This window comes from Musca domestica, unplaced genomic scaffold, assembly GCF_030504385.1.
Source record: "Musca domestica strain aabys unplaced genomic scaffold, Musca_domestica.polishedcontigs.V.1.1 12, whole genome shotgun sequence".
Taxonomy (NCBI): Eukaryota; Metazoa; Arthropoda; class Insecta; order Diptera; family Muscidae; genus Musca; species Musca domestica.
The window spans coordinates 358,482-377,618 of NW_026712155.1; the positions used below are offsets into that span (position 1 = coordinate 358,482).

The 19,137-nt window shown below is 36.8% G+C and overlaps 1 protein-coding gene across 1 annotated transcript in view; it reads left to right on the forward strand.

Moving 5' to 3' along the window:
- Window positions 1-19,137, forward strand: part of LOC101897852 (uncharacterized) — a 60,150-nt gene that overhangs the window by 7,602 nt on the left and 33,411 nt on the right. Inside the window, exon 2 of the mRNA XM_059132325.1 lies at window positions 18,127-19,046. Coding sequence (XP_058988308.1) covers window positions 18,560-19,046 — 487 coding nt within the window. The 5' untranslated portion in view covers window positions 18,127-18,559. The remainder of the gene's footprint in view (window positions 1-18,126; window positions 19,047-19,137) is intronic.

A 19,137-nucleotide genomic window follows, 5' to 3' on the forward strand; every position in this document is an offset into this window, starting at 1 on the left:
GTCAAGAATGCAGCCTGTACAATGTTTTCAAAAATACAGGATCCAACGGATGGACACGCATAAATCGACACACACACACTAAATAGTGTCCCATATATTAGAAGGGGAAGAACCAGAGCCTCGTACAAAAAGATTTCGACAAGTGGTAGAACGGCAATGCGAAAAATTGTCGAAAAACGCGAATTATAATAACCTCCGAAAATTGCCATTAGCTATTGAGCGAACAAACAGGCTTATGGCCCGTTTTTTTTTAATTAAAACGAAACGAAGGCAGTCACTCGAAGTCTAGTAAGTTTGGGTTTCCCTAAGCTCGTACATATATCGTACGGTATTCCACTAATGTACACCAAAAATTATAATTTTGCATGCAGATTACAATTTTGCAAATTTTCCGCAAACTGTTTTCCTCAAAGCAAGTGATTGAATTTGAAACCCATCTGTATAAGAAATGCTTACGTTTTCGATAACACTCACCATTCGAGTGGAAGACTGAAACAGACTGGATTTCTTTCGAATATGAAGCCAACGAAGCCTCGCGAGTTCCTCAGAGAAACGGTAAATAATTTTGTCAGGGCATTTCTTATTTGGAAAATAAAATTAAAAATTTTTCGATAACAATTATTATAGAAAATTAAGAGAGTTTATCTGTTCTCTGTAGAAATGAGTTTTTAAGCATGCACGTTCCTATTTGAAACAAAAACTCCCAGCCCTGTACACATGTTCCGTGACATTATTGCCAATCCATTGTATTGGAAGAAGAACGTATTCACATTTTAATTTTGACAGAATCCTGCCACAGCCTGATGTTTGTGTTTCATTTCGGCATGAGCGATGGATTCTACTATCTGGTTGTGTTTGTTGTTCTTCAAAAAGAGTTGTGCCTTACTCCCAACTCAGTCTGTGACACATTCCCAATAAATTGCGGTCATTCCAATTCCATAAAAACCACTTACATAAATACGATCATCCTGTGTCAGTTTAGAAATGGACTTATTCTTAACTCGATTCATGAATGTTCTTATGAAGTGTGGTTGGTGTAGGAGTAGAAGTTGTGATTGATGGTGTACATGGGAGAAAGTAGACTGTAGAGTAGACCTCGAAGCCAGCATGTAGAGATGGTATTTACCCGAGTTCATTAAAAAAAAACCAAATACCCTTAAAAATAGTTATTTCCCCATGGGATTTTACCCACTGCCCACTTTGGGATTCCATAATACTTGTCGCATTTATTATTTCTTTGGGTCTGAAGCAATAACATTGCCTACTATGGATTATGATTATGAATGTGATTTTCCTAAAAGGAGGTGGGGGTCGCATAGGGAACCTTTTACAAATTATATGTAAATGGCAGAAATCCTCTTGGCATAATGGGAAATAAATCAATATGGCCTTTCACCCACTATGGAAATACACATGAATATGTTCTTGTACACACGTACAAACGTGCTCGAGTACACCAGGACATTGTGTTGTTATGTGTCCTACCGCCTGAGATTATATTATCAAATTAGGAATGAAGATACGTGGGCAAGTATTCCCCTCATTCACACATCAACGTCATTGGGCAGGTTGAGATGTTCGTTATGTCCCTAACCTCCACTATGATTGCAATTTCTCCGGATTTGTATTAAGTTAATGCCTCTACTTACATATACACTTCACAAAATATGTTCCATTTTTTAGGGTGATGGTGATGGTCGAAAGGGCCAATTCTCACCACGGCCAAAGAAAGCAATGTGTAACAAATCAAGTTGACACGGTGACCAAAATGTGAAGTTATATGGGAGCATTTTGTGAGCGTGTGACCAATCTACTAATATTTCGCCATCAATGTATCCTCTCTGAACTTAAAAAAGCGAAACTACATGAAATTTGGTGGGAAAATGCGTCAAATGCGTATTAATTATTTTGACCGAAAGAGATTGTACATATTGAAACCCTTACATACGTAGGCCAACGTAGCCAACCAATTTCCAAAGTTCTACATGAACTACTTCTTATGTATAGCCCCACTAAGGAAAGTTCGACCCGGAAACCTCTATAGACAATTCTATACCTTCAGGACTGTCATCTACCAAATCGTCTTAAATACCGAATATCGGAGGGTGTAGTTATAGGAAAACGTGGACCTAAATTTACAATGTTCTGCTGGCGGAGCTAGAACCCATTATGAACTACAAATACAAATTTTTAGACAAATACGTGGAGAAATGTGGCAAAAATCATCAAACAACGGAATATACGGAGGTACGGTTATATGGGGGCTATACCAAAACGTGGACCTATACATACAATATTTCGCCACTGGAACTAGAACCCGTTATGGACTACAAATTTCAATTTGTAGACTAATCCGTGGAAAAATGTGACAAAAATCATCCAAATATTTTGCCAACAGCGCTAGACCCCATTATGCTTTACAAATACCAATTTTTAGCCAAATCTGTAGGAAAATGTGGCGAACATCTTCAAAATACCGAATATCGGGAGATACCGTTATGTGGCGGCTATTCCAAAACGTGAACCGATATATCTCATTTTCAATACCAACCATCCTAGACACAATATCTTTCTAACCTTTACGTCAAATAATATGAACGCATGGGTCTACGTTTTGCTTTAGCCTCCATATAACGGTACCTCCCAATATTCGCTATTTTGATGATGCTGTCACATTTGTCCCCGGAATTGATTTAAATTGGGTTTTTAAGACTAGACAACAATCCTTGTAGTATAGAATTGTTTGTTTAGGTTCCTATGTTGGTATGGCCCCATACATCGGTTCCACCCATTTTATTGTTCTTTGAAATCATTATCTACATTCTCCTACCGATCTCACTGGTATTTGCTGCTTAAAGTGAAACACGTTTGAATCCAGATACATTTTTATAAAAAAACGTTTTCTTTGGCTAATGGTGGAGGGTTTTTTACTTGTTCTTTTTTGTTTTTTATACACTACACCACAAGGTGGTCAGGGTATTATGTCTTTGTACATTTGTTTGTAACAGGCAAAAGGAAACGAGATAGACCCATAGTTCCTTTTGATGATCTGCATAGAATCACATTCTGAGTCGATTTATGCATGTCCGTCTGTCCATGTATTTTTGTAAACAAAGTACAGTTCGCATTTATTGTCCTATCCAGATGAAATTTTGCACAAATCATTTGTTTGGCCCAAGGACGAACCTTATTGAAATTGGAGATAATCGGTCAAAATTTAGATATAGCTCCCATATATATCTTCGTCCGATTTGCCTTTTATTGTGCACCAAACGTGTAATAGCAGGCCGAATGGTATGGAATTTTGCACATACAACCAGGTTTGGCCTGAAAATAAGTATGCCAAATTTGATCGAAATCGGTTCAGATATAGCTATAGCTCATGTATATATTGTTCATCCGATTTGTTATTTTTGTCCTCCGCAGCCCTAATATGCACTCTGTAACAACAATATTTTGGGAAATATATCAAATACAACTCAGAAATACATTAACTAAATTTTATCGAGATCGGTTCAGATTTGGATATAGCTCACATATATCACTTCGTCCGATGTACCTTTTATTGTGTACCAAACGTCTAATATTTGTCCAAATGGGATGGAATTTGGCAGTTACAAATTGAGGCTAGAATTGAGGCTATAGCTCCCATATGTACTCTTCATCCGATTTGTTATATTTGTTACCCACAGCTGTAATATGCACTCCGTAACGACGATGTTCAGGGAAATATCTTTGCCAAATTTTATCGAGATCGGTTCCGATTTGGATATAGCTCTCATATATATCTTTATCCGATTTCAAGTTAATTGTGCACCAAATGGGTAATACAAGTCCGAATTTAAAAGATACAAGTATTTGTATCTTTTAAATGCGGACTTGTATTAATTGTTATGCGGAGCTCTACTTTAAGACCGCCCGACTTTAAGACTTTCTTTACTGGTTTGTAAATAATACATCCCATAGAAAGGTAAAGGGAATACCCTATGTAGCTCAAATTGCTAAATCGTAATCGCGATAGAGTTACTGAGTCGCTTCAAGTGTCGCACATTCTATTATTAGGTATGTACGATGACATTTCTAGTAGAAATTACTCAGTACAGTTTACCTAGGCTCACGTCCAAACGTTGCAAAGAGTTATCGAACGACAATCAGTAAAATCTAACAAAAAACAGATGTTTCGAACAATGAATACGTTATACTTTCAAAAGAGTAAGAGAATGGCATCAAAACTGCAGATTTTGTTAGTGACAAAATGGTATAATACAATTTAAATTGCTTGTCAACGGAAAAATAATTAAAACGAGTAAATGATTGCCAGAAATTTGTAAGCATTTCGCATCGACCACACTGCAGCTGATGCTTTCGGTTAAATTTTACTGAGTAAATTATTCCAGTAAATTTTTGCAATCTCTCGATAACCTAAGTGTCAAAATTGTTTTCTAAACTCGCTGCCTTTAACTTTACTTTGGGTTATCGGACTAAATGTTGTCGTACATACCGATTTTGGGAAAATCAGAACGAAGATGAAATTATATTGGTTCACTCTTTCTGTTATCTCCGCCACGAATAGCCAAAAACATGGCAAATATTCGAACTGGTATAAAGTGATGGATTTGGCCAGGTGCTGACGCGAACTGCCTTCCGTACCTGAGTGTGGCGTTAGGCAAAGTGCATATTTATGGCACATTTTTGATTTATTTGAATTTAGCTTGGTGTAGTTGGCTTTCCTTTGTCATTGGTAGGAGAATTCAACACACATTTCTTGACGTTCATTCGCTTGTCCATTTGTGCGTGCGCCGTGTCTAATAGCGTACTACGTATTGTTCCAATATGCGTATCGGGTATTCCAACATTTCGTGTTGGAAAAAGTGTTTTCGTTGTTGATTCCTCAAAAAACGTAGAGCAATTCAGAGCTATTTCAACTAGGAATGGCAGTTTAAATTGCTTTTTTGTTGTCAACATTTTATGGTCTTCGTCCTTTACCTTTCATTCGGCCGTAGCATCTTGAAACATGTCCTTGATGGAGGATTTAGAAGCTTATTTTATATTTTGCTTTTACCTCACGGTCCTGCCCCATCAACGTGTATTGTATTGCATTGTTCCGGGCCATGACAAAAGTTCATGAATTTTTCATTAATAAAATGCCGATATTGATTTTTTCTTTCTTTGGGTTCTTTGTTTTAGCCGCTTATTGTTTTATATTTACCTAGAATTTTTGGTGTTGGCTTAGTGGGGAGTCAGCCGCTTTCTTTTGTCTTTTGCCTGTCTCCCCGACCAGCTGTGTGCCCCCAAAGGGAAATGACAATATGCAAAAATGTCGCTTTCAATTAACTCGTTTGGAAATGAATTCACTGCTCGGAGTAATTAGTTTTATTGACAATCGAGTTTTATTGCATTTTCCATTAGGAAATCCATCATTTCACCTCCCCATTGAAGTTGTACGCCACACAGTTTATGCATTCCGGTGGCAAATGGAATGCTCCGTGGAGAGGCCAGTGAGGGATTAGACGCGATGTCCACTGTCGTTGTTGGCTTATTCATTCGCGCCAAGCCTGGTTGATGTTGGTGGCAAGCTGAGGGCCGGAGACGGGTTAACGGATCCTTGTCATAGTTTGAACGAAACAACGTTTTTTCATGTCATTCTTAACCCTTTCATGCCCACAGTTGCCTATAGGCAACATTGTGCCCATGTGCTTCTAAGTCCCGTTATTTTGAATTTTTTGACATGCGGTTTTTTGCATTGTGTAGTTATAGGAGTTGTGCAAGCTTAAATCCATCTTTTATTCTGTCAGCTAGACACGACTTCATTCAGTAGCCGATCTCGGTAAAGTGAACATTTAGCGAAAAAAGTGTGTATAAAAAAAATTAAAAAAACATTAAAAAATTTTTTTTTACTGTAAAACCAAGTGCAGAATATAAATAAATAAAGGTAAGTGAGTTATGTAAAAAAGAAAAATTATAAGATAAGTCTTTAGTTTATTTATAATATTTTTGTAAAAGTGCTTTTGCCTATAGGCAACATTGGTCAAGTGGTATTTTCTGAACAGTGTACATTTCTTTATGTTCAAAAACATATTTAGATGCGACCAAAAGGTTTAACACAGGCAGAAATTGAAAAAATTACAAATTTTGACTGGGATGTTTCTGAGGATGAGGAAAATGAAGAAGAGGAAAAAACTGTGAATTTCGAAAACATCATCGAAGAAACGCTAAAAAATGTGATTGATAGTGGCGAAAATATGGAAGTTAATCTAATTGAGGAACTAAATAGCCGTGAAGATGTCGGAACAGGATCTGAAAATAGAGAGGTTTTACAGGAGATGATGGAGAAAATTAATTTTCAAAGTTTGAGGTGGAGGAGTCAACAGTTTACTGATTGTAACACCACTTGGAAAAGCGAAGTGCTCAGCAATGAAGTGAAACAACCAATCGAATATTTCTTCCAGTTCTTTACAGATGAAGTTTGGCAGAAGATTTGTGAAGAGACAAATTTGTATGCGTTACAAAGTAATGGAACTGAACTAAAATGTAATGTGTTTGAAATAAAAAGATATGTTGGTATATTGCTATACCTTGCTGTAGTCAATATTCCAACATATCGAATGGCATGGGCAGAAAATTTCAAATTGGCGGCAGTTGGAAATGCATTGCCAAGAAATAGATTTGAAAAAATTAAACAATTTTTACATTTTAACAATAATGCTGCTCAAACTGAAAAGGGTCAACCTGGGTATGATAAATTATACAAAGTTCGCCCATTGCTGAATTTTATAAAGAGTAAATTCAATGCAATTCCCCAAGAAGAATTCCAAAGCGTTGATGAACAAATGATTGCATATAAGGGTATTTAATTTAATGTGGTTATATTTATATCTTTCTTTCTAATCCAGTAATATATATTTTATTAGGTCAACACAGTTTGAAACAATATCTGCCAAATAAGCCACACAAGTGGGGATTCAAAATGTTCACTAGAGCTGGTGTATCGGGCATAATGTACGACTTTACTCTTTACATTGGTGAAGGAACTTGTGAGTCTTTTGGTATGGGAATATCATCAGATATTGTTTTAGCTTTGGCATCCAATATTCCGATGAACCAAAACTTCAAATTATTTTTTGATAATTGGTTTACGTCAATAAACTTGATGATTGCGCTACGTCAACGAGGAATATTATCCGTTGGGACAATCCGAAGCAATCGTTTGAAGAACTGTGCTCTATGCAGTGAGAAGGAGCTTCAAAAACGAGGACGGGGCTCATTCGATTGTAAATATGAGGCAACGCACAATTTGATTGCTTGCCGCTGGTATGACAACAAGAGCGTTCAACTAGTTTCCAACTATATAGGTAAAAACCCCATGAGTGAGTGCAAGAGATGGTGCCGAAAGGAAAAGAAGTTCATGATAATATCTCGTCCAGGTATAGTGGAATGCTATAACAAACATATGGGTGGGGTTGATCTTGCTGACATGTTGATGGAATTATACAAAATCAACCACCGCTCAAACAAATGGTATATGCGCATAGTATACTGGAGTTTTAATGCTTGTATAGTAAATAGTTGGCTGTTGTATCGCAGAGACCTCAAATATACAGACGGAGAAGTAAAGCATATGCCACTAATAAAGTTCCAGTTGGACATTGCTAACGAGCTTTTGAACGCAACTCAAACAGCTGTTTTCCCAAGGAAAAGGGGTCGTCCAACATCGCTTCTTTCAATTCCTTCATCACCAGTTCTTTCGACGGCCTCGGAGTCAAGTTCCCACAAAAGAGCATATGTTACCGAACCTCCCAAATCCAAACGATTTGACAATATTGGTCACTGGGTAGAATGGGGAGCAAAAGGTAGATGCAGGTTATGCCAGACTGGTTATCCGCGTTCCAAGTGTAGTAAATGCAACGTATATTTGTGCTGTAATCCACAAAAAAATTGTTTTCTATCTTTTCATACCTAAATTTCAATAAAAAATAATAATAAAGAATAATACATGCTTTCTTGAAATTTACTGATATTGCCCAATGTTGCCCATAGGCAACATTCTGTAACTGATGAACCAGGATAAAAAGGACTTTGAATTTTTTATCAGTTCATATGTGAGTCAAGACTAACATATAGAGCACATAAAAAGAAATTTAGGCCCGTGCATTTTAATCCGGGCATGAGAGGGTTAATTAAATTAAAAATGTAAAATGCCCTGATCCCTATTTCTGTTGATGGCGGTCGGTTAGACTGGATGCCGTCAGCAATTCTGGTTGTTTCGAATACGGAGCTAGTCAGTTGCATGGGCCAAATGTCACATTTGCATGTTCGACGATTGCACTCTTAAGGCGATCAAGGGGCACGCAAACATTTATTTTTGTGAGAGCTTACGAGAATTGGCTATTTCCAGCAATCAGAGGGACTTTAAGACTAAAATGGTGCTCCGATGAATCAAGGGTAAACCGCATTTGAAAATGAGTACTTCTGGAAGGATAGCTCAACATATTTTCTGGGTTTCTTCGTCACAAAGATGCTGCCCCTGAGATATTTATTGTTGCGGTTGGCGTTTCATTTTTAACTGTCGCGTGACTTTAGGAAAGCATTGTCCTCTTTCGAATTTGATTGGAATCATGGTACAATGATATTTTCTTGGCTTAATATGTCATCTTTATTTGCTTATGTATGTGTTTTCTTTTCAATAACAAAAAAATTGTTCAGAAAATTTTCAAATTCGGGTGTTTTCAAAATGTTTATTTCAACGTATGCATCGACAAAATCTAGAGTTTTTGTAGCGAAATAATCCTTGAGATATATATAGTACATGATTTTGAAAAGAAGTGCTGACCTTTCATTCAGTTAATTATTTATTCAAAATAAATGCAACAAGTTGTTTGATTTTTTATTGTTTTTTTACTAATTCTGACATTACAAGCCAAACAGGTAGACCTCTATAGTTGCAATTTTTCAAAGTTGGCCTACCTTCTCTTCATTGTACCATGATTGGAATAATCATAAAATTATTTATTTTTTGATTGTTGAGACAGGACTGCAATGGCAGCAATGGCTGATGCTTAGGTCTAATATAGCAAGCAAATTGATCGTTCCCAACCGACTGTATTGGCTGGTGGGTATTAACATCCATCTATATTGTAGTCGATTTTAGCTTAAATCTAATCTTTCGGGCCTCAAAGTTATGGTAAAGCCTATTGCAGATATTATTTTCCATTGACCTAATTTCCCACATACAAATAATATTTGCCCGCTCCATTTATTGTCTGTTATTTGCCGTATTGTCAAATCCTGTCGTTGTTTCAAAAGTTTCGAATTGCAAGATTGCCTTTTATGAAACTTACGTATATAAAAGAAAAAAATTATATGTTTGGCCGGCCGAACTTTTTATACACATTTTTCGGGAATTCCGAAAACGATATAACATTATAAGCTGATCATGAATGTATACTTAATGAGATCTCCGACGAATATTTTAGGGTATTGCATACCAAAAGTGACCAATTTACTTCCAATCTGCATTTCCAGTAAATGTCATGGTAGAGGTGAATTATAGGAAGATTTGAATTATCTTACATCCTAAAATATTACCCGGCAATATATGGACGTGTGCATTTATTTGCATCAGCTATTGTCAATAGTCGCCGAAAAATACAAATTTAACGGTAAGAGTTATATGTATTCTAATACAACACCCGATCGATATTTACACTATTAGCTAGTTTCGGTATTGAACTCGCCGAGTCCCGAACTTGGGTTTTGCCTTTGTAGTCGGACACACACTTCCAGAAGCGGTTATATGCTGCTTCATTTACAATGTTTTATTTAAACACAGTTCGCACGAAAAATATACATGAATATGGCGTTTCCTTTTGGACATATTTGGCACATACCCTGTAGGAAGGCTGGGGTTATGTGTATTCATGTCACCACTTTGGTCTACTACCTATGAGATATTGTCAACACTTTGTCTACAAGTTTTATTTCTCTTCGAATAAGAGGAAGCATAACGAAGACAGCTGATAAATTCTGATTCTTCTCTCTGTTGTGAAGCTTACAATTTTGACGGCTGTGAAAAGTGTTTTGTTAAAAAAGAATCTAGAAATCGATTTGATGTGTAAATTGAACTGAAAAATAAAAGCATAAGCAAACCAAGTTATAGAGGACTTGTCAAAAACTATCAGGTTTACTGGTGACAAAGCCAATAACAAGTCATCTGTTATTCACCATTGGCATTTCCCACAGGGTAGTTACTGTTCTGTCTTAGGAAGAAAGTTCAGATTGAATGTGACCAATCCCTCTTTTACTAGTATCGCCATTAAAAAGTACGGGAACACAACAATTACCTCTTAGTGGGTTATTCAGCTGATACAGCTACAATGCTGCGGTTATTTTGTATCTTGTTTTTGTTGTTGTTTAGTATTGTCATTGCCATAAAAAGAAACTATCAATAGATCGAGATAGTCTTAGAATGAAAGAATTACAATTAGTACTAAGTTGCAGGTTCTGGAGCAGACATATGCGGTACCCCAAGGTACAATGAAATCAAGGTAGGCTTAGTTGGAAAACATGCAAGTAAGGAGAACTTAGTAACATGGCCCATATACGGTTGGCCAGTAAGCCCACATTTGAAATATTACGATTTGAAATTGAAAGAGAGTCAAATCATAATAGTGCAAATACCACCAAGTTTATTGTCAAAACTAGCCTTCTAGGCCGACCTTATGCAGGCCTTGGATTGTAATTACTCTCAAAACAAATAGAACAAGTTCTTATCTTCTATATATATAAAAGAAAGTTGTGTTAGTTACTACGCTTATAACTTAAGAACCGCTGAACTGATTTTAATGATTCATACAAATTCGGAATTGTCTTCTATCCGAAAAGGATAATATCCAAAAAAAATCGCGTAAAAATGTGATATATTAACATTTTCATTTTGACTTTTGAAATGTACAATAGTAATGTTTTATTTTGCATGATTTTTTTCCATTTTGACTTACTTTTTTCTAATGTACATTTGTAGTGTTTTTTTTTTATTTTTGAATTCGAATATTAATACCAATTTATTTAATTGACTTGATTTCTTGAGAACTGAAATTGATGGCGGGTTACATGTGGTGGATAAACCGAATAGATGATATCGAAATAATTTAACGCGATCCAAAATTAAAAGATAATTACTTTTTCAAAATCGCAAAAAATCACGAAAAAGAGATCTCATTGCAAAAATTCTCAAATCGGGAAAATATCGAAAAAAAAATTCAATGGAATTGAATTTTAAAATAAAAGTACATTCTATTGACAAACTTTGTAAGGATCTTTAAACAGTTACTGTAAAACACAGCGAACAAGTTGAAGATTTTTTTCAATTTGTTACTCTTCTTTTGTCAATTTGTTTCAATTTGTATTATCATATTGAATTCAGTTGATTTTTTGTGAACAAAAGAAAGAATTTTTCACTATATAGGGTAAGTGAGCCTAAGTTCGGCATGTCCCAGTTGTCGGCACTTTTTATTTTTAAGCCCAAATAAATGAAACTATTATAACTAAATGTATTTTGTTTACTTCAAATATATTGTCAGCTATCTTTGTGCACAATTTTGCTAAGAAAAGATGTATTATTCTAATAAAAATTAAATTTTTGTCTGTGAAGGTCCTCAACAATCCATATTCTTAAGAAAAGTACAATAAAGACGTCGAATCAGTTTAACTAAACAAAAATATTATATTTTAATGAATTAATTTATTATTATTATTAATTATTCTTACAAAAAAATTGGTATGCCAACTGTTGGAAAATACCATACCGACAATTGGCAAGTGGTGCCGACTACTGGCAAAAAAGCATTGTTTTAATAAAACTACAAATTTATGAAATTTAATAAAAAGTTATTTAAACTTTATTTATTATTGCAAAAACTATACAAAATTTCGAATCTGAATAAATTAATTTTGTAATAATGAAAAGTTCCACTCAGAATGGTGAGCGATTAAAAACGCGAAAATCCTAAAAGTGCCGAATACTGGTACACCCAAGAGAATATTGGTTGGGAACGTAGATTTGGGATATACATCTATATGAAATAAATTGTGAAAACAAGAACAAATTACAAATATAAGAAAGTAGCACGGGACCGAATATTTGTTGAATCGTGATTGAATTATACTATGATGAAAAATATGGACTTTATGGGATCTCCAACTTACAATTTAAATGACAAATAAAATTAATTCCCATCTTACGGTAATGGCTGTAAAATAGCTATATTTTTGATTTGGCTTCTATTTGTCATATTGAATTATAAGGGGTAGAAGAAATTTTTCAATGCAGGTCGATGTTTCGGAGTAGTGCCCATATAAAGGTACCTCCTGATTTTACCATATTTCAAAGGATGTGGCTAAAAACGTGTATTTGGGGGGTGAAAATCTTACACAAATATTTCAAAATATCTACAAATTTTAGAATTTTCTCCATATAATCAAGTCCACCTTATGGCGGACAAACAGACCGACATGGTTAGGGGGACTTATGAGGACTAAAACACAATCTAAGGTGTTAATGTGTTTAAAAAAGTAATTATCTTTGGCTATTCTTAAATCATTCAGCCCTCAATTATGAGGTGTACAAAATATAGTAAATTCCATATTACTGCTCATTTGACTAGAAAATTTTGCTACGATTTTTACCATACTAAAAAATAATTTGATCCTTTACATGGGAATAAGATGATATATACTTTTTAATAGATTTGTGTAGCACATCCACACATTTGAAGCCCACGGCTTAAATATGGGTACAGGTATTTTAAAACTCTTATGTCAGTCATATCTGTGAATAATTATGCTTTGAAAAATATGCATAATAGACAACAATTACGGGCCGGCAACGCGGACAGGGCCAGCTAGTGTATAATAAATAATAAATACAACAATAAAATAAATGAACAAAGAACGCGAAAACTGAATGAAAGAGATCAAAGTTTATTTCAAAATAATGTTCTGTATTTCCCAATAGTTTTAACTCGCAGCAAAAAGTGTAAATGTTGTCCATAAATACATTGTAAAGATGTGGTACACGTTTACACGATTTAGTTTTAGCAATTACCTTACCTGTCTTGGGCATTGGTGCTACTCTATATACCTACCTCTATATCAGGTATTCCAAAGGGGCAGATTTTGAAAGAATAAGGAATTCTCCAACGGTCATTCTTTTATAAAAGCCTAGGCGAGCTATATCGTAATGTACATTTCCGCATAATAAGCAGAAGCATGTACACACAGAATATTCTACCTTTCGCGAATGTTGATTGGGATAAAAAACATTGCGGCAGAGGCGTTCCAAGCACTGCTGACGTTCGTTGGTTGGTGTGTCCATTCGACCATGGAACATGGGTCTTTTGCTGGGGAAATGTGTTTATATTACGTCCTTATCAGTGCCGGGACATCATGACAGTGAAATTAATTAACAATCACATTAACACTCGAGGTTGATGGACACAAACGTGGCGTTAAGTTGCCATCTGTTCGCAATGGAGTCATTCATTCATTCATTCAATCAATTAGCAATCCATCGAAGAAGAGGATGACAAACACGAATGGTTGGGGTTTTAATAGGACTTGCTTGTTTTCCACACATTCAAGTGTAACATGAGGTGTGTGATAACATTGACATTTGACCCCTTTAAGAATGTGTTCAAAAATATTCCTTTATTGTTGAGTATAATTCTACTCTGAGTTCATGAATATTCGTTTTCCAGGAAAGTTAAGCCGATTTCGTCACATCTGTCGCAAAGAATCTTTGCCGGTGGCGTGCTTTGAGGATGCTTTCCAAATTATCGTAGTGCAGAAATAGGTTTTGGTAGACTAAAATAGAAACTTATTGGAAGCTATGCTGTATTCACAGAAAAATAGAAGTCTTTTCGCATCAGCTCAATCAGAATGTATTGTGAAGTTGTAAAGAAAGGCTTTCTCCAAGCTGTTGCTTTTCTGTTTATTGAATACATATGGTGTTTTTCTCGATCAAAGGACTAGAATTCTGCCCACATTTTGTCATTAAAATCGGTTCAAGTTTAGATATAGCTCCCATATATATCTTCGTCCGATTTCAAATTTATTGTGCGCCATATTCAAATTCGACCGAATTGGGCATAGACACAACTACCTCTAATTTGGCGAAAATCGGTTCAGATATAGCTACAGCTTCCATATATAAGTTTCATCCGAATTCGTATTAAAGTCCCTCACATACGCACTTCATCCGATTCCACGCTTATTCCGCGCCAAATTTGTAATATCAGTCGATATGGAATGAATTTCGGTACATTCGACTAAATTCAGCCAATAGTAAAAATTTAATTATTTTCAAAGTCATATCATACACTTCGTCATATTTAGTGTGTGTCGGTTCGGAGTAGGATATACCTCCTTTATAATAGTTCCTTTCGATATGGCTCTAAAGCCAAAATATGCATACAAAAACGATAAATTCCAAATATGAACCTTAGTTTCTTACTGGTAGCTCAACTAAATAGGCAAAGTGGTTTTGACCTTTTTTTACTGGTTGTTAAGTCCCAACGTAAAGGCCCTCTTTGTTTGGTAACTTCCAAGGGGATTTTATCAAGCCGGTGTCATTAAATAATTAACATAAATATTACCCTATTTCCCAACAAAGCGAACATAAAAAGACTAGTCCAGGGAAATATAATTTGGGGTCATAGAGCACTAAAATGCAATAAATCGATTCGTTAATTTCAAAACCATCCATGATCGAAGATTGTACCGTAATCAGTAATTGAATTTGTCGAGATACATAGTATCACGAAATTGGGTTTACCGTACACTGATAGATTTATTATTGTCATGTAAATGTGATCCGAATATTTTGAGGAACTCATAACGGAAACGTAGGACTTACGAATCGGATTGGAGACGTCTATCATAAGCAAACTCTCTTTCCCTGTCAAACATTTAGTTGTGTAATCTTCAACATGGACTATACCCGCTTTCTAGCCAATTTCTGGAATAATATTTACTCTTTACGAAAAATACACGATTTGTACCATCAATAACTATATGAAGTTTAAAATGAGGTTTTCATCAGGGTTTGAAAGTGAGGAGAGCTCGAAATATATAATTCTGCTGTCCGCGGCAATGTTATTGTTTTAAATTCGAAATTTTAGGCTGTAGTCGCAGTCATAAACAGCAAAATACATAACCATTGCGTTGCCAGTTTGTCACTGTTATCGAGATTTTCTTCGCTGCGGTATTACCTGTCATCAACAGCGTTTTCGTATAACCCTTGTAACGGGACCTCCGATATTCCGTGAGATGAAATAACTGCAACTGACTTCAGACTGCTGACATTTCTAAGCCACTCGTCCGACAGCTGTTAAAATTACTCCAGTGACAGCTCATTATATTGTTTACAAGCGTACAAAAGCATTTTGGTGAGAATTTTCTAGAAAAAAAGTTATTCGTGATGGAATTCAAGCGTGATAGTGATTTCTTTATATTTGGCTGGAAAACTACAAGTGGCTATCGTTAGAGCCCTCCAGCATTTACATGTGAATAAATCTTTTGTGTCTCGTACCATCGCTCATTACCGTGATACTGATAGCGTAGCCCGACGTCAAGGAAGTGGACGGAAGAAAACAACAACATCAACAGAAATAGTTCGAAAAGTAAACGAGCAACTTGATCGCAACCCGCGTCACAGTGGCCGATAAATGGCTCGTGAGCTGAACATATCGCAATATTCCATCCGGCAAGAACTTACACTGCAACAGAAAGAAAATAGACTCAAGAGAGCTAAAGAATTGCTTCGCTTGGCCGAAAGTGGCGAGCTGTCGAATTTGGTTTTCTCCGATGAGAAAACATTCGTTGTCTAGCAGTTTGTAAACAAACAAAATGATCGTGTTTACTTGCCAAAGAGGTGAACTGAAAATGTGCACCTTCGGTTGGCCACCAGAACTCAAGCGCCGGCCGTGGTGATGGTTTGGGCCGCCATAACAGCCGATGGTCGCTCTCCGCTCGTATTAATCGACCGTGGCATCGGAATAGATGCCGAATATTATGGCGAAAATATACTGGAGGGTGTATTAAAGCCTTGGGCACGCAAACGTTTTGGCCGCAGACCTTGGACATTTCAACAGGACTCAACACCTTTGCACTCAGCACGCGCCACCCAAGAATGGTTACAAAATGAGGTTCCTTGCTTCATGCCAGCGCACAATGGCCACAAAAATCTCCGGATACCAATCCGTTGGACTATTGGGTCTGGAGTATTTTAGAAAGCAAAGTTGGCACTAAAAAATACCAAAGTGTCGATCACCTCAAGCAAGCGCTTCGCCGGGAATGGACCAAAATACCGCAGAGCAACATTCGGGCAGCGTGTGACGGTTTCATTGGCCGTTTGAAGGTCATAGGTGCCTTCAAAAATGAACAATTCGAACAGATCTAAACGTTTTCTAATATTTCGCTTTCATTCAATAAATTAAAAACAATGTAAAAATTATGGCGTTTGACTTGGTTGCAGTTTTTTTATCTCACCCTGTATATGTATATAATATAATCCGTGGCAAAATGTATTATATCTTTTTCGACGGACATGTTTAAAAATTGGTATTTGTCGTTCGTAATGATTTATAGCTCCGGTGACAGAGCAATGTATGTGTAGGTCCACGTTTTCCTATAGCGTACATATAACGATACCTTCGGACATTAGGTATTTTGACGATTTAAGTCAAATTTTCTAACGTATTTGTGTCATTTGTATTATATATATATGGATCCTACAATCAGTGTCAGTGTCAGTGTCCATATCGATCCACTGTTTCCATAGAAATATTACCCACCGATATTCGGTATTTTTATAACCATAATCACATTTATCCACGAAGTTGTTTCAAATTTTGTACTTAAGACTCGCCATAAGTTTCCGGTTTTGGTGTGGCTCCCATATAACGGCACCACAAACTTTATTGCTTTTTGAACACCTTACCGCTTTCTTAAACTTAAACTCTATCGAACAGTCTGGGCACAGTCAACGTTATCTGATGTTTAAATTGTCGCAGCACAGCACCAGTTTCCGTATTTTTGTTTCTGAGGACTGTGGCTGTTACTGCTAGCTGTACCTGGTCGTACACACTGTACAGACAGATCGTAGTAAATCTTGGAATATGGCAGCAAATACGATCGTCTTATTCAAAACCCAAAGATGATGTTGTACAGTATGTTGCAATGCTACGTACCATGCATATGGTACCCAGATCCAAAATAGTGACTACGCTTCCGCATTTAAGGGCTGTCCGGATTGAGAAGGCTGGCAGTTTGCACCACCTTGAATGATGACTTGCGACAAATAGCATTCCCATGGAAAAGGTAATGATGAAAACAAATCCAGCATTTAGATTTCAACACAAAAACCATTAGTCATATTAATCCCAACAGAGTCATTAAGTCGTAAAAGAACAAATATGAATGAAGGAAGGCAAAGGTAAGAGCACGGCTGAACTTTGTTACCGACGACACAGCCTGTGAACTTCACGTGGACACGGGGAGGTTTGCCGCAAGAGGAAACCCGCCCAGACTTGGCTGTGTGAAAGAAAAAGCAACACAACATAAACTGGGATAAATGGGTAAAGGCCGACAGAACACACAAAGCAGCCAGAGCACGGCCAGATAGGGACGGGGCGGAAAGACAAATACTTGTACGGTAATGAAAAATTAAAATCAAAGTACACATTTACGAGAGTATAATCGTGAATAAATTGTTATTACTTTTCCTATCCAAATGTTTTTTCTTTCTTTCTGAAGACAACTGTCTTCCGTCGTCATCTCATTTGCGGGTTCGAAGCGGGCGCGTAAGTCTTCTGCAAGATAAACATGGCTTCTGTTGATATATTTTTTATTAACTTTGCGTTCCTCAGATGAATATTTAAGTAGCTTGGACGGCAATCGTTGCATCCTTTTGATCGGAATCTTTTTAAATTATTTTTTTATTATTTATTTTGTGAAAATGCCTGAACAGCTTGTGCTAACGTCCTACAGACGTTAATGTTGTTGGAGGGTCCTTACACTACTGGAAAATTTTAATTTAATTTTATTTATTTTTCCCCTTTGCCATTTCAGGTATTGAGGGGTGGAGTGGTCGTTAATTGCCCGCTCGAACGATGAGAGGCATGTTTAGATTGAAGTTTGAAGAGGTCAGTACAGTGGCGTAGTTTTCAATGCACTGCAAGACATTTTGAATGGCCATTTCGAGAGTCCTTGGAAAACATTGCCGTCGCAGCGCACACGGCTTTGGAAGAAATCAAAAGGTTAATTACGAAATTGTTGAAGCGATTACAACAGTCAACAGCCGGAACATGGCCGTGCCGTTTTAAACAACAAATTTTCAAAATAGCTACTCAGGCCTGAAACTAATGTTGGCGATGACGACGATGACGAGGGTGGCGGAGTTCCACGGCAATTCAAACACTGCAGCTGGCCAAAGGTCACGCACTTACTACATGGCATATAAGCATTTGTAGATTCCTTGGAATAACCACCTAAGACAAGTAACATGGAGGGACATTTTAAATACGAAACGAGCAAGGAAATTTATTTAATCTACAACAATAGCAATAGCCATCAATGGCCATCGAACACAGCGCTAGATTCTGAATACACTTCGTCGCTTCACATTCTGTCCAGTTACAACAACAACAGCTATTTCGATTTCGACTACGATTCTTATTTCAAAGGAACAGACTCCCTAGCGGGCGCTGCTCCAACCCTCGTCCCCGACGCGAATCAGGCACAAGAGGCTCACACAACTTCAAGTCGGCCGGATGAATTGCTCGTCAACAGCCACTTTAACAATTACTGGGCATTATTGGCACTGATATTGGTGATAGGAACAGCTGCTGGCAACATTCTCGTTTGTCTGGCTATCGCCTGGGAACGGCGCCTGCAAAATGTCACCAACTATTTTCTCATGTCGTTGGCCATAACGGATCTGATGGTGGCGGTATTGGTCATGCCTTTAGGCATCCTGACCTTGGTCAAAGGTAAGAGTCTGGAGATTACTTTGTTAGTCACCAATGAGAGGGTCTGTTTAGTCCCGAGTTTAACCCAATTTAATTACCTCTCGACATATAT